The sequence below is a fragment of the Schistocerca cancellata genome, chromosome 1 (genome assembly GCF_023864275.1).
Source record: "Schistocerca cancellata isolate TAMUIC-IGC-003103 chromosome 1, iqSchCanc2.1, whole genome shotgun sequence".
In the NCBI taxonomy this organism is placed as follows: Eukaryota; Metazoa; Arthropoda; class Insecta; order Orthoptera; family Acrididae; genus Schistocerca; species Schistocerca cancellata.
The window spans coordinates 1,190,909,318-1,190,922,782 of NC_064626.1; the positions used below are offsets into that span (position 1 = coordinate 1,190,909,318).

General features: G+C 45.9%; 1 protein-coding gene across 1 annotated transcript in view; it reads left to right on the forward strand.

Moving 5' to 3' along the window:
• LOC126141559 (uncharacterized) overlaps positions 1–13,465 on the forward strand; it is a 447,793-nt gene that overhangs the window by 380,755 nt on the left and 53,573 nt on the right. The window contains exon 7 of the mRNA XM_049915262.1: positions 7,254–7,519. Coding sequence (XP_049771219.1) covers positions 7,254–7,519 — 266 coding nt within the window. The remainder of the gene's footprint in view (positions 1–7,253; positions 7,520–13,465) is intronic.

Consider the following 13,465-nt stretch of genomic DNA (forward strand, 5'->3'; position numbering starts at 1 on the left):
CCTGCCGGATAGATGTTTCGTAGATGGAAGCACCTGTGCACATTGAGGAGTCTGGTTCGCCCTGCGACATTTTGTCACCAAACGGAAACACCTTGTGACTGTAACAACATGGAGTGGACAGAAAATGGAGCGCTGTTCTTGGGAGAAAAGGGAAGACGTGCACTGTGCATACGGGGCGGCGGGTGCAAATGCTTACGCTTCTCAACGTTTGTACGTTCGGCGATTTCCGAATCGTCGAGAGTAGAGAGCCAGATCTATGCACATTTACTGCCATTCACAGGTCACTACGAGACACAGGTTCACTTGAGGTACGATTTCCACTGGCGCTTTCTCGTAATGGCACATGTGCATCAAGCCCTACTTCGAAACCCGGAGTATTCATTTTGTGTTACACGGACGCGATCGCCAACGCACAGTGCGTACACCAGGCGTTGAACAGGAGGCGTTAGCACTGCTGGAAAACACACCCTCAACAAGTTCGCGGTGTGTTGCACGGGGAATGTGTGTAAGCCATTCCACAATTTGGAGTGTGTGTCATGAAGATGATTCGCACTCCTATCGCCTTCAGAATGTTCACACCCAAACGATTTTCCACTCTAACTGGATTCCGCCAGTGGTTTTTGCAAGGGGTGACATTCAACCGATCTTACCCAACCGTGTACTTTTTACGGCTGGGGCATCCTTTACACGAGAGGGTATGTTCAACAGCCACAACCAACACATGTGAGCATGGAAAAATCCGCACGCTACCTTTGTTCAGGATCACCGAAATCACTTCAGTGTCAACATTTGGGCAAGCTAGGTAGGCGATAATCTTGTCCGTCCATGTATGTTCCCCCAGCGACTGAACGCGAACAGATACTTGATCTTTTTACGAGACACTGTGCCAGAGTTGTTGGAACACGTTCCTCTCAATGTGCGACAGTGAATGTGGTAGCAATACAACGGAGCATTTGCGCACTTCGCATATGCAGTGTGAATGCATTTGGATGAAACCTGGCTTGTGCGTTGTCAGCCGGTGGTACGGCCTCAACGTTCCTCCGATTTCACGCCTATTAATTATTTTCTTCTGGGGCCACCTGAAATCTGTTGTCTGTGAAACACCCATTGAGACTGGTGAAGAGCTAACAGCGCGCAGTATGGCAGCTTCCAATGCATTTTCCACTTTTCCAGGAGTGCTTGAAAGAGTCGACAGTCACTCAAGCGTCGTTGCACAGCGTGCATACAAGCAGGAGGGCGTAATTTTGAGCAGTTTTTGTAACTGTTTTCAAATAAAGATGATAAAACTTTACCCCGAATTCTGATTCGCCTTGATGCCACAAGTACATTAAAAACATTGCCCTGCAGGCCTGCTAGCATGACACGCGACGCTGTTCATCGTGCCTATGGCCGTATGCTCAGGGATCCGGACATGGGTTCCTATGTCAAATATGCATGTTATGTCCCACCCTACCAGCCCTCTCATCTTCTGCATCTGTATATTCGACCGTAACTGATATACTAGCATATCTGACTGGTACCTCGGGTAAATGGTGCAAAGCGTTACTGAGTAGAGTGTAACTGGAAGTAGAACGTATACGTATGTAGGCTTTTTTACCTTTTACGTTTTTTGTGTATTTGCTTTAGAGTACGTTATTTTAATAGGAGGCCATAGAGTCTGGTGCAGTTCTGCCGTCGACGTTGTAAAAGTGGAAGGGAGTGTGAGCAGTTTCAGGGCACCTCTTGCCCTAAGGGGAGGGGGACGGTGGAATTGCCTCTAAAAGGATGAAGAATCAGCATGAAGTTGCAGAAGTCACTGAATCGAAAAACATAATGTGTATCCACATGTGGACTAGCCGCCTTTCCATTTGGATCTCCTGGGGGGGGGGGGGGGGGGAGTGCCAAAGAGGAGAGAGTGAATAACCAAAGCTCTATGAGTCGTAGCGAGGAATATCGTCGTGAGTTTGAACGTAATAGGGAAGTTAGAAAATCTTGAAAGATAAGTGGAAAGGCTCAGTTTTGATGTAGCGGAGGTCAGTGAATTGAAATGGAAATAAGGATTTCTGGGCAGACAAGTATAGTGTAATATCAACAACGGTAGAAATGATATAGCGGAACTGGATTCTTCACGAACAGGAAGGTAGGGCAGAGAGTTAGTTACTGTGAGCAGTTCGATGATAGTTGTTGTCAGAACAGAAAGCAAACCAAAGCTGACAACAACAGTTCCGGCATATATGCCGCAAGCATTAAATGAAGAAATAGAGAAACTGCTGAAGATGATGAACGAGTAATTCAACGCAATCTAAAATTATAGCGGACTGGAATAAAGCAGTACGGGAAGGAATAGAAGATACAATACTGAGAAAATATGGGCTTGGTGCTACGAGCGAGAGATGGGGAAGACTAAATTCTGCAGAAAATTTCAGCTCGAATAGCGAATATAATATTCTGTTCAAAAATCATTGGGGGAGAAGGTTGGTTGGTAAAAGGGCTGGAGCCACGGGAAGATTCCATTTGTATTTTATTATGGTTAGACAGACATTCGGATATCAGACACTCGATTGTAAAGCGTACACAGGATCAGATAACTCAAATCACGATTTAGTGATGATGAACAGCAGATTGAAGTTTCAGAGAATCGAACAGAAGTATGAATGTAGAAAGAAGTGGAGTACTGAAACAGTGCGGAATGGTGAGAGGCATTTGAAGTTCTCTAAGAATGTAGATACTGCAATAATAAATACCTTCGTAGACCGTTCAGTTAAAGAAGGCTGGACATCTCTGAAATGGGCAGCTATAGGTTTTGGACAAACAAATGTACGTACATCGATCGTAATAGCAAAGAAACCTTGTGTAGCATAAGAAATACTATAACTGATGGACGAAACAACAAAGTACAACACCATTCAGGAAAGAAACAGAATGATATAAGCAAGGGCATCAGAATTAAAACTGAAATGGGAATTCCATTTTTAAATGCAAAGGAGAGAGCGGACTGATGGAAAGAGTACATTGAAGACGTCTATCTAGTATCGGAGTTTTAACAGAGCTTTGGAAAATCTGTGATCAGACAAGACAAAACAGACAGATAACATTACATTGGAATATCTAAACCCTTTTGAGGGGGGGGGGGGGGGGGGGAGTAACAACCGAACGACTATTGAAGTTGGTGTGCAGAATCTATTAGACTGGAAACATCTCATCAGGTTTTTGCAAAAATATCTTCCACACAAGAAATATGTATTTTGCAAAATATAAACAAATATGTGACTGATTTTAAGACTTACAGAACATGACTCCGCGTATCATTAGAAGTGCGGACAGCGTTTGTGGTACCTCAAGGTTGACTAATGTTGTTCACGTCAATATAAATGACCTGACGACTTATCTACTAGTATGTAGACTTTTGAAGCTGTTTGCAGATGAGATAGTTGCCTATACGAAGGTTACATCGTTAGAAACTTGTTACGAAGTAGAGGGAGACGTATAACATATTGGATTCTGTATCGGGTTCTTCAGCCGACGTTTGTTTAACGATTTTCCTGACATTTGGCCAGCACAAGGGGCTGGTATTGTCAAAGCTTCACCCTCAAATGCTAGTGGAGACTCTAGTCGAACCCACATCCGGAGATTATAAGTAGATGTCGCACCAAAGTCCCAGCGTCTTTCCCTTGTTATTGCTTGTGTGGTCCTGCCGTTGCTACCTGCAACGATCGTTCGTTCTATCACGGGAATCATTCATCCGTTAGGTTGAGGCTTTGTTCTTTCTTGTTGAAACTACTCGTAAGCGCGTGCTTACGGATTTCTACGGCTTCCATCAACAAGCGGGTGTGAAGCTCTTCGGCACAGCAAGAATCTCTGTGTCGTCGAATTTTATTACACCGCCGATTTCTCCATCTGTCTCAACTTGTAATGACGATTACGTTCGATAATTCTGGAACCGACTCGTCCATTATTTCCCGCATAGACTTTTCACATGTCAAGGTATGCAGTATATTTCCGACACTAAGAGTGGGTTTCTTTCCTCCTACGCTGATCTGACACACTCTTTGAGCTTCGTGGTTGCTTTGTAAATCGCCATTATGATCATTATGATGTGTTTGCGTAACGTATAGCCAATTCTCTCCATCACACTGTGGGTGTCTGGAAGAAAGGCCGTACCCGACATTTCTTCTTCCAGCCGAGTGTTAGATTTCGTGCCGCTTCTTCTTCTGCAGCTGGTGGAATACCTATTCCACCTCAGTACACTTTCCAGGTGCTGCATATCATGTCTGGATTGCTGCGGGTTACATATTCGCCTTGCGAGCAACAGAGGGTATATTAACCATTCCCCTCTTCTGGCTCTGGTGATAATCTGACAGTTGGGATCTACGTGTGTCGGTTGTTACCACGTCTCTCAAAAGGAACATTTAGAAAACCTACGAAAGACTTGGGCTTTCTGCTTCAGCCGCACGTGGGAAAGTGTAACACGTACATAAAGGATACGGCACATTCCACTAAGAGGCCGAAGGGCACTGGAAATCTACGTTACAAAATACCATCCAGTTTCAAAGAAGACAGGTGCTGAAAGGTATGTTAACTCGTAGTTGAAAACATTGACACGAATTATTTACAGAAGACTGGAAAAAATGCTAGAAACTTCGGGTTTGGTTTCCAGAGAAACAGAGGAACACGCGAGACAGTACTAATCCTCCGATAAAGAACGGCACACTTAAGTTTATAGCGTTTTTAGATTTAGAGGCTGCTTTTGACACTGTCTGCCGGGCTAAACAGTTTCGAATTACGAAGGTAGCAGCAAGAGACAGTTGGAAGAGTTAGAGGACGTGAAAGCGGAGCCGCTATTTAAGATGGGAGTGAGACACGGTTGTAGCTTGACGTTATTCAGTCTGTACATGGAACAATCACTTGAGGAAACTAAGGAGAAAGTTGGAAAGAGAATTCTAATTTAGGGAGAAGAAATAAAAATTATAAAGTTTGCCGATATTGTAACTCTGTCAGAGACAGCGAAGGACTTAAAAGAGCAGTTGAAAGGAATGGGTGATACCTAGAAAAGAGACCATAAGATAAATATTAACAAAAGTGAAAGAACGGTAATGAAACGTAGTCGAATTAAATATTGTGATGCCAGTAAACGAGACATTAACAGTACCAGACGAGTTCAGCTACTTGGGCAGCAAAATTACTGATAAGAGCCGAAGAGTACAGACTGGAAATAGCAACCATTTCTGGAAAAGAGAAATCTGATAACACCTAATATCAATGTAATTTTTAAAGTGTTTGGATCGTAGCCTTGTATGTAAGTGGGAAGTGGACGATAAACTGTTCAGAGAAGAAGAGAATACAACCTTGTGTGGTAGTATAGAAGGATGATGAAGTTACATAAGTACATACAGTACTGGCCATTAAAATTACTACACCAAGAAGAAATGCAGATGATAAACGGGTATTCATTGAACAAATATATCATACTAGAACTGACATGTGATTACATTTTCACGCAGTTTGGGTGCATAGATCCTGAGAAATCAGTACCCAGAACAACCGCCTCTGGCCGTAATAACGGCCTTGATACGCCTGGGCATTGAGTCAAACAGAGCTTGGATGGCGTGTACTGGTACAGCTGCCCATACAGCTTCAACACTATACCACAGTTCATCAAGAGTAGTGACTGGCGTATTGTGACGAACCAGTTGCTCGGCCACCATTGACCAGACGTTTTCAGTCGGTGAGATATCTGAAGAATGTTCTGACCAGGGCAGCAGTCGAACATTTTCTGTATCCAGAAAGGCCCGTACAGGACCTGCAACTTGCGGTCGTGCATTATCCTGCTGAAATGTAGGGTTTCGCAGGGATAGAATGAAGGGTAGAGCCACGGGTCGTAACACATCTGAAATGTAACGTCCACTGTTCAAAGTGACGTCAACACGAACAAGAGGTGACCGAGACGTGTAATCAATGGCACCCCATACCATCACGACAGGTGATCCACCAGTATGGCGATGACGAATACACGCTTCCAATGGGCGTTCACCGCGATGTCGCCAAACACGGATGCGACCATCATGATGCTGTAAAGAGAAACTGGATTCATCCGAAAAAATGACGTTTTGCCATTCGTGCACCCAGGTTCGTCGTTGAGTACACCATCGAAGGCGCTCCTGCCTGTGATGCAGCGTCAAGGGTAACCGCAGCCATGGTCTCCGAGCTGATAGTCCATGCTGCTGCAAACGTCGTCGAACTGTTCGTACCGACGGTTGTTGTCTTGCAAACGTTCCCATCTGTTGACCCAGGGATCGAGACGTGGCTGAACGATCCGTTACAGCCATGTGGATAAGATGCCTGTGATCTCGACTGCTAGTGATACGAGGCCGTTGGGATCCGGCACGGCGTTCCGTATTACCCTCCTGAACCCACCTGTTCCATATTCTGCTAACAGTCCTTGGATCTCGACCAACGCGAGCACCAATGTCGCGATACGATAAACCTCAATCGCGATAGGCTACAATCCGGGCTTTATCAAAGTCGGAAACGTGATGGTACTCATTTCTCCTCCTTACACGAGGCATCACAACAGCGTTTCGACAGGCAACGCCGATCAACTGCTGTTTGTGTATGAGTAATCGGGTGGAAACTTTCCTCGTGTCAGCACGTCGTAGGTGTCGCTACCGGCGCCAACCTTGTGTGAATGCTCTGAAAAGTTAATCATTTGCATATCACAGCATCTTCTTCCTGTCGGTTAAATTTCGCGTCTGTAGCACGTCATCTTCGTGGTGTAGCAATTTTAATGGCCAGTCGTGTAGAATAAAAGGTGAGGAGATGCTGAATGGAAGAACTCAGCTCAGAAGAAATTTATAGCACAACTTGACTAAAAGAAGGGAGCAGATGATCAGCATCAAGGAATTGTCAGTTTGGTATTGGAAAAAAGTGAGAGGGGTAGGTGTAAGGCCAATCCGATAAGAAGGGCTAAGTGGATGTAGTTGGCGGTTGTTACACAGAGATGCTTGCGCAGGATAGACTAGCATGGAGAGCTACATAAAACCTCTCCTCAGAGTCAAGACCACAACAACATCCACGAATGGAATAGGTGTTAGGGAAGCGTGATGATTCTGGTACGCCATGAACTGTCTGTGAAGAGTAAATGTAAGCGGTCTGTGCAGAAGCAATATGCCCGCCCCTTAGGAGAACAGACAGATTCTGCTACGGAAAGTGACGGACCTGGCTGGGTGTGCTGCTGTGTCAGTTCCCCAGCTGAAGCACTGTGCTCGTGCCTGCAGGCCTGGAGCGCGGCGGCCGCGCGCACGCGGCCTCTTGCAACACGCTGCGGGTCCCCGACAGCGAGGCGTCGCCGCTGACGCTGCAGCCGGTGGCCGCCCCCGCGCCCACGTCCGCCCCCACTCCGCGAGTCACCGTGAGGGCCGCGCCGGCCGCCTCCTGCGGCCCGGCCAACCTCTTCCTCCAGAGGGTGTTCGGCGCCGGCGCAGCCGCCGGGACCGGCGGCGCAGACAAGGACGTCTCGCTCAAGAGGGCCGCCGCCATACAGGTGACTCACCTCATCACACTCCTCGTCATCACGACCATCATCATCATAATCATCATCATCCCTATCAGCTGCTGCTGTTTTTTTTTTCCTTTATTGTAATTTTAATCACCTCATACAGGCGGGCTGTCAGCAGCATATTACACTGCTCTTCAGCCTTAAGTGGTACAATAATATGACATGTAGGTGACACAGACAATACAATAAAAACGGCGGGCAAAAAATGGAGATATAAAAAACAATAAAAATGAAGCCGTTCACGCTGGACGAGGAGAAACACATGTTGACACGGCGCACATAACATGGAAGACGGCGACGGCACACGTGAACAGTGGTGGCATGACGGCGAAAGGACACTAAACACAAACGAAGGCACACACACACGAGACACTGATGGCGATGATCTCCGGCGCGCGAATGTTCACTGAGTGTGTGCGAGTCCGGAGACCTGCCAAGAGAGGAGGAGGAGGAAGGGGAGTGGGAGATGGGAGAGCAGAGATGCCATGCAGGGGAGATAGGGGGAGGGAGGAAGGGGGAGGGGAAGCGTGGGGGAAGAGGGGCGGATGAAGGGAGATGGGGGAAAAGGAAAGAGAAGGGAGGGAGGGTGCCTAAAGGAAAGGACACAGGAAGTGGGGGGGAGGATCAAAGTTGATAGGAGGGGTAGATGGAGGGGAGGAGGACATCATCAGTGAGTGGGAGCTGGCGGAAGCCACCTTGGGAGAGGGTAAGGAGGGTGGAGAGATGGAGACTGGATGGGACGTGGGAATACAGGCGCGGCAGTGGGCGGGGTGGGAGAGGATGGGTGAGGATCGAGTTTGCGGGAGGTGTACAGGATCCGTATCCTTTCAAGGAAAAGGAGGAGGTGGGGGAACGGAATGAGATCATACAGGATCCGCATGGGGGAGGGGAGACGGATGCGATAGGCGAGGCGGAGAGCATGGCGTGCTGCTGCTGCTGCTCTTCACTGACGCCCACTGCTGAATGACCGTCTCTAGTATTCTGCAAGCATTACAATTCTATTCTGCAAGCATTACAGTTCTATTTTCGATCTACAGCTCTTATCTTTCTTTCCGTGTCTGCAATTGAATTACAGTATACAGGGTGGTCCACTGGTTTCACGAAATAAGCATCAAACGAAAAAACTAAAAAGGACTAAACTCGTCTAGCTTGAAGGGGGAAACCAGATGGCGCTATGGTTGGCCCGCTAGATGGCGCTGCCATAGGTCAAACGGATATCAACTGCGTTTTTTAAATAGGAACCCCATTTTTTATTACATATTCGTGTAGTACGTAAAGAAATATGAATGTTTTATTTGGACCACTTTTATCAATTTGTGATAGATGGCGCTGTAATAGTCACAAACACATGGCTCACAATTTTAGACGAACAGTAGGTAACAGGTAGGTTTCTTAAATTAAAATCCAGAACGTAGGTACGTTTGAACATTTTATTTCGGTTGCTCCAATGTGATATATGTACCTCTGTGAACTTATCATTTCTGAGAACGCATGCTGTTACAGCGTGATTACTTGTAAATACCACAGTAATGCAATAAATGCTCAAAATGATGCCCGTCAGCCTCAATGCATTTGGCAATATGTGTAACGACATTCCTCTCAACAGCGAGTAGTTCGCCTTCCGTAATGTTAGCACATGCATTGACAATGCGCTGACGCATGTTGTCAGGCGTTGTCGGTGGATCACGATAGCAAATATCCTTCAACTTTCCCCACAGAAAGAAAGCCGGGGACGTCAGATCCTGTGAACGTGCGGGCCTTGGTGTGGTGCTTCGACGACCAATCCACCTGTCATGAAATATGCTATTCAGTACCGCTTCAACCGCACGCGAGCTATGTGCCCGACATCCATCATGTTGGAAGTACATCGCCATTCTGTCATGCAGTGAAACATCTTGTAGTAACATCGGTAGAACATTACGTAGAAAATGAGCATACATTGCACCATTTAGATTGATATCGATAAAATGGGGGCCAATTATCCTTCCTCCCATAATGCCGCACCATACATTAACCCGCCAAGGTAGCTGATGTTCCACTTGTCGCAGCCATCGTGGATTTTTCCGTTGCCCAATAGTGCATATTATGCCGGTTTACGTTAACGCTGTTGGTGAATGACGCATCGTCGCTAAATAGAACGCGTGCAAAAAGTCTGTCATCGTCCCGTAATTTCTCTTGTGCCCAGTGGCAGAACTGTACACGACGTTCAATGTCATCGCCACGCAATTCCTGGTGCATAGAAATATGGTACGAGTGCAGTCGATGTTGATGTAGCATTCTCAACACCGACGTTTTTGAGATTCCCTATTCTCGCGCAATTTGTCTGCTACTGATGTGCGGATTAGCCGCGACAGCAGCTAAAACACCTGCTTGGGCATCATCGTTTGTTGCAGGTCGTGGTTGACGTTTCACATGTGGCTGAACACTTCCTGTTTCCTTAAATAACGTAACTATCCGGCGAACGGTCCGGACACTTGGATGATGTCGTCCATGATACCGAGCAGCATACATAACATACGCCCGATGGGCATTTTGATCACAATATCCATACATCAACACGATATCGACCTTTTCCGCAATTGGTAAACGGTCCATTTTAACAAGGGTAATGTATCACGAAGGAAATACCGTCCACACTGGCGGAATGTTACGTGATGCCAAACTGTGAGCCATACGTTTGTGACTGTTACAGCGCCATTAATCACAAAGCGAAAAAAGTGGTCCAACTAAAACATTCATATTTCTTTACGTACTACACGAATATGTAATAAAAATGGGGGTTCGTATTTTAAAAAACGCAGTTGATATTCGTTTGCCCTATGGCAGCGGCATCTAGCGGGCCAACCATAGCGACATCTGGTTTCTCCCTTCAAGCTAGACGAGTTTCGTTCTTTGTAGTTTCTTCGTTTGTTGCTTATTTCGTGAGATATTTGGCCCGGTCACTATCAATGGTCCACCCTGTATAGAGTTCCGCCTTTATGCAAACACACTGCCGGCTGGTGTGGCCGAGCGGTTCTAGGCGCTTCAGTCTGTAACCGAGTGACCGCTTTGGTCGCAGGTTGGAATCCTGCCTCGGTCATGGATGTGTGTGATGTCCTTAGTTTAATTAGGTTTAAGTAGTTCTAAGTTCTAGGGGACTGATGACCTCAGATGTTATGTCCCATAGTGCTCAGAGCCATTTGAACCATTTCTTGCAAACACACTCTACACCCCGATTTTTCCTTTTTACCCAAAGATGCTTCAGCACCTCTGTGCCATCACCAGTGGGTGTTTGTTTATTGAAAACTGTAAAAAAAGACATATTTTAGGTAGTAACTGATCTAACAAAGTGAGGCCTAAAGAAGGTTCTTTTACGTTTTGCTTCGTACCGTGATTTTACATTATATGGTTTTGCATGACCACTGTATGGTGTCGTGCACTGATAGCTGGTCATCTGCAAATTAAATGATGTAAATGTGAAATTCGAACTTTCTTTACGCCTCTCTTTGTTACATCAGTTACAATCTAAAGTATGTTCACTTTTTACAGTTTTCAATAAACAAAAACCCATTGATGATGGCACAGAGGTGGTGAAAGACGTTTGGGTAAAAAGGAAAACAGGGTGGTTGCAAAAAAAGGCGGAAACCTATATCCTATAATTATAGTCCTCACTTATACACATCCACCTTGTAAAACCTGAGATTCGCCAGGGGTACAGAATGTTCGAATAACTTACTGGAATGCAGGCATGTGACGCCTTCGACAACCGCAAATTTTTCGACAGACAAACACCTTGTCATTTTCGTGGTACGGGGGTGAGTCAAATGAAAACCTTAAATATTTTATAAATATTATTTATTGTGCAGAAGTGGTACAAAGCTGTATCACTTTTCATCATAATCTCCTCCACGCTCAATGCAAGTCATCCACCCCTTACAAAGTGCATGAATTCCTTTAGAAAAAAATTCTTTTGGTAGTCCGCGCAACCACCCACGCACCGCGTGGCGTACCTCTTCATCAGAACGGAACTTCTTTCTTCCCATTGCGTCTTTGAGTCGTCCAGACATATGGAAATCACTTGGGTCAAGGTCTGGTGAGTATGGTGGATGAGGAAGACACTCAAAATGAAGATCTGTGATTGTTGCAACTGTTGTACGGGCATTGTCATGTTGCAAAAGAACACCTGCTGACAGCAATCCACGTCGCTTTGATTTGATTGCAGGCCGCAGATGATTTTTTAGGAGATCTGTATATAATGCACTGGTGACAGTGGTCCCTCAAGGCATGCAATGCTCCAAAATCACGCCTTTTTCGTCCCAAAAGAGAGTCAGCATAACCTTCCCTGCTGATGGTTCTGTTCTGAACTTCTTTGGTTTTGGTGATGAGGAATGGTGCCATTCCTTCCTCGCTCTCTTCGTTTGCCGTTGGTGGAAACCCAGGTTTCGTCCCCAGTAACGATTCTTGCAAGGAAGCCATCACCTTCTCGTTCAAAGCATCGAAGACGTTCTTCATAAGCATCAACACGGAGTTCTGTCATTTCAGGAGTCAGCTGCCATGGAACCCTTCTTGCAAACACTTTGTGAAACTGGAGCACATCACGCACAATGTGGTGTGCTGACACATGACTAATCTGTAAACATGCTGCAATGTCAGTAAGTGTCACTCGGTGGCTTCAACTGCTGCAATGTTCTGTGGAGTCACAACTCGTTGTGCCCGACCTGGACAAGGAGCATCTTCCACTGAAGTCACACCATTTGCGAACTTCCTACTCCATTCGTAGATTTGCTGCTGTGACAAACATGCATCACCGTACTGAACCTTCATTCGTCGATGAATTTCAATAGGTTTCACACCTTCACTACGCAAAAACCGAATAACAGCACGCTGTTCTTCCCTGGTGCAAGTCGCAAGTGGGGCGACCATATTTATACTGACACTGCGACGATATGTGTGCATCTGCACTATGCTGCCACCTACAGGCCATTCTGCACGCTGTTTTTAGTACGCTTACCAACTTACAGGATAACGGCACGAAATTTCTGTTTGTTATTACAAATTTAAGGTTTTCATTTGACTCACCGTCGTACAAGTGCAGCAAGGAAGCACTGTGCAAGGGAATTTGAAACGTCGGTTTGCAGAGCACACACACACACACACACACACACACACACACACACACACACACACACACACAAACGCCACCACAAAACTAAAGATGATCGACTCAGACGTTATCGACAGTGAATATTAACAACCAACGAGTGAGGTATTAGTACACAACCAACGAGTAAGGTATCAGTAACTCTGTCCCTCTGTTTTTATTGCCCTTCTTATTCTTATTCTTACTATTTATTTTTTTCAGAGGAGAGACCAGCATTACACCCGTAATTTGAGGAGAAACCTCCATCTCTGTTTATATGGTCACTCACTAATTCAATGCAACTACTTCCTTAACGACACTACCCCAATAGCTGGAATGCATGCCAGATTCTTTGTGTTATGTTCCGTAGGATGAGAGCTACAAAGGCAGTGTTCTGCAGTAGTGGACTTGCTCGGCTGTTCTACGCGTGTGTGACGCTTACGCCTAGTACACCGGTGCTACACGGTCCTGATACTCCAACCGATAAACGACATGCCACAGTTGCAAGGAATACGATAGATATCCGCCTTATGCAAAATAAATCAACCATTACGGTTCCTAAAATGGCCTTAAAAACAAGTTTCACATCATGTCTCCGCAAAATACGACGAATTCTGTAGAAATGCTTCCCGCATAAGGCAAAAAGGTCGTAGTCTTAGACGCCATCTCGATACCAACACCCGATGCACGGTTGCTCGATAGGGCAACGCACGTCTGATCTGTCTTTCATTATAAACACTCCGACGAAGTGTGACTTCAGGATTGGCTAACTCAGCTGGCAAACTCTCAGCACCCGATATGACTTGGGCCCT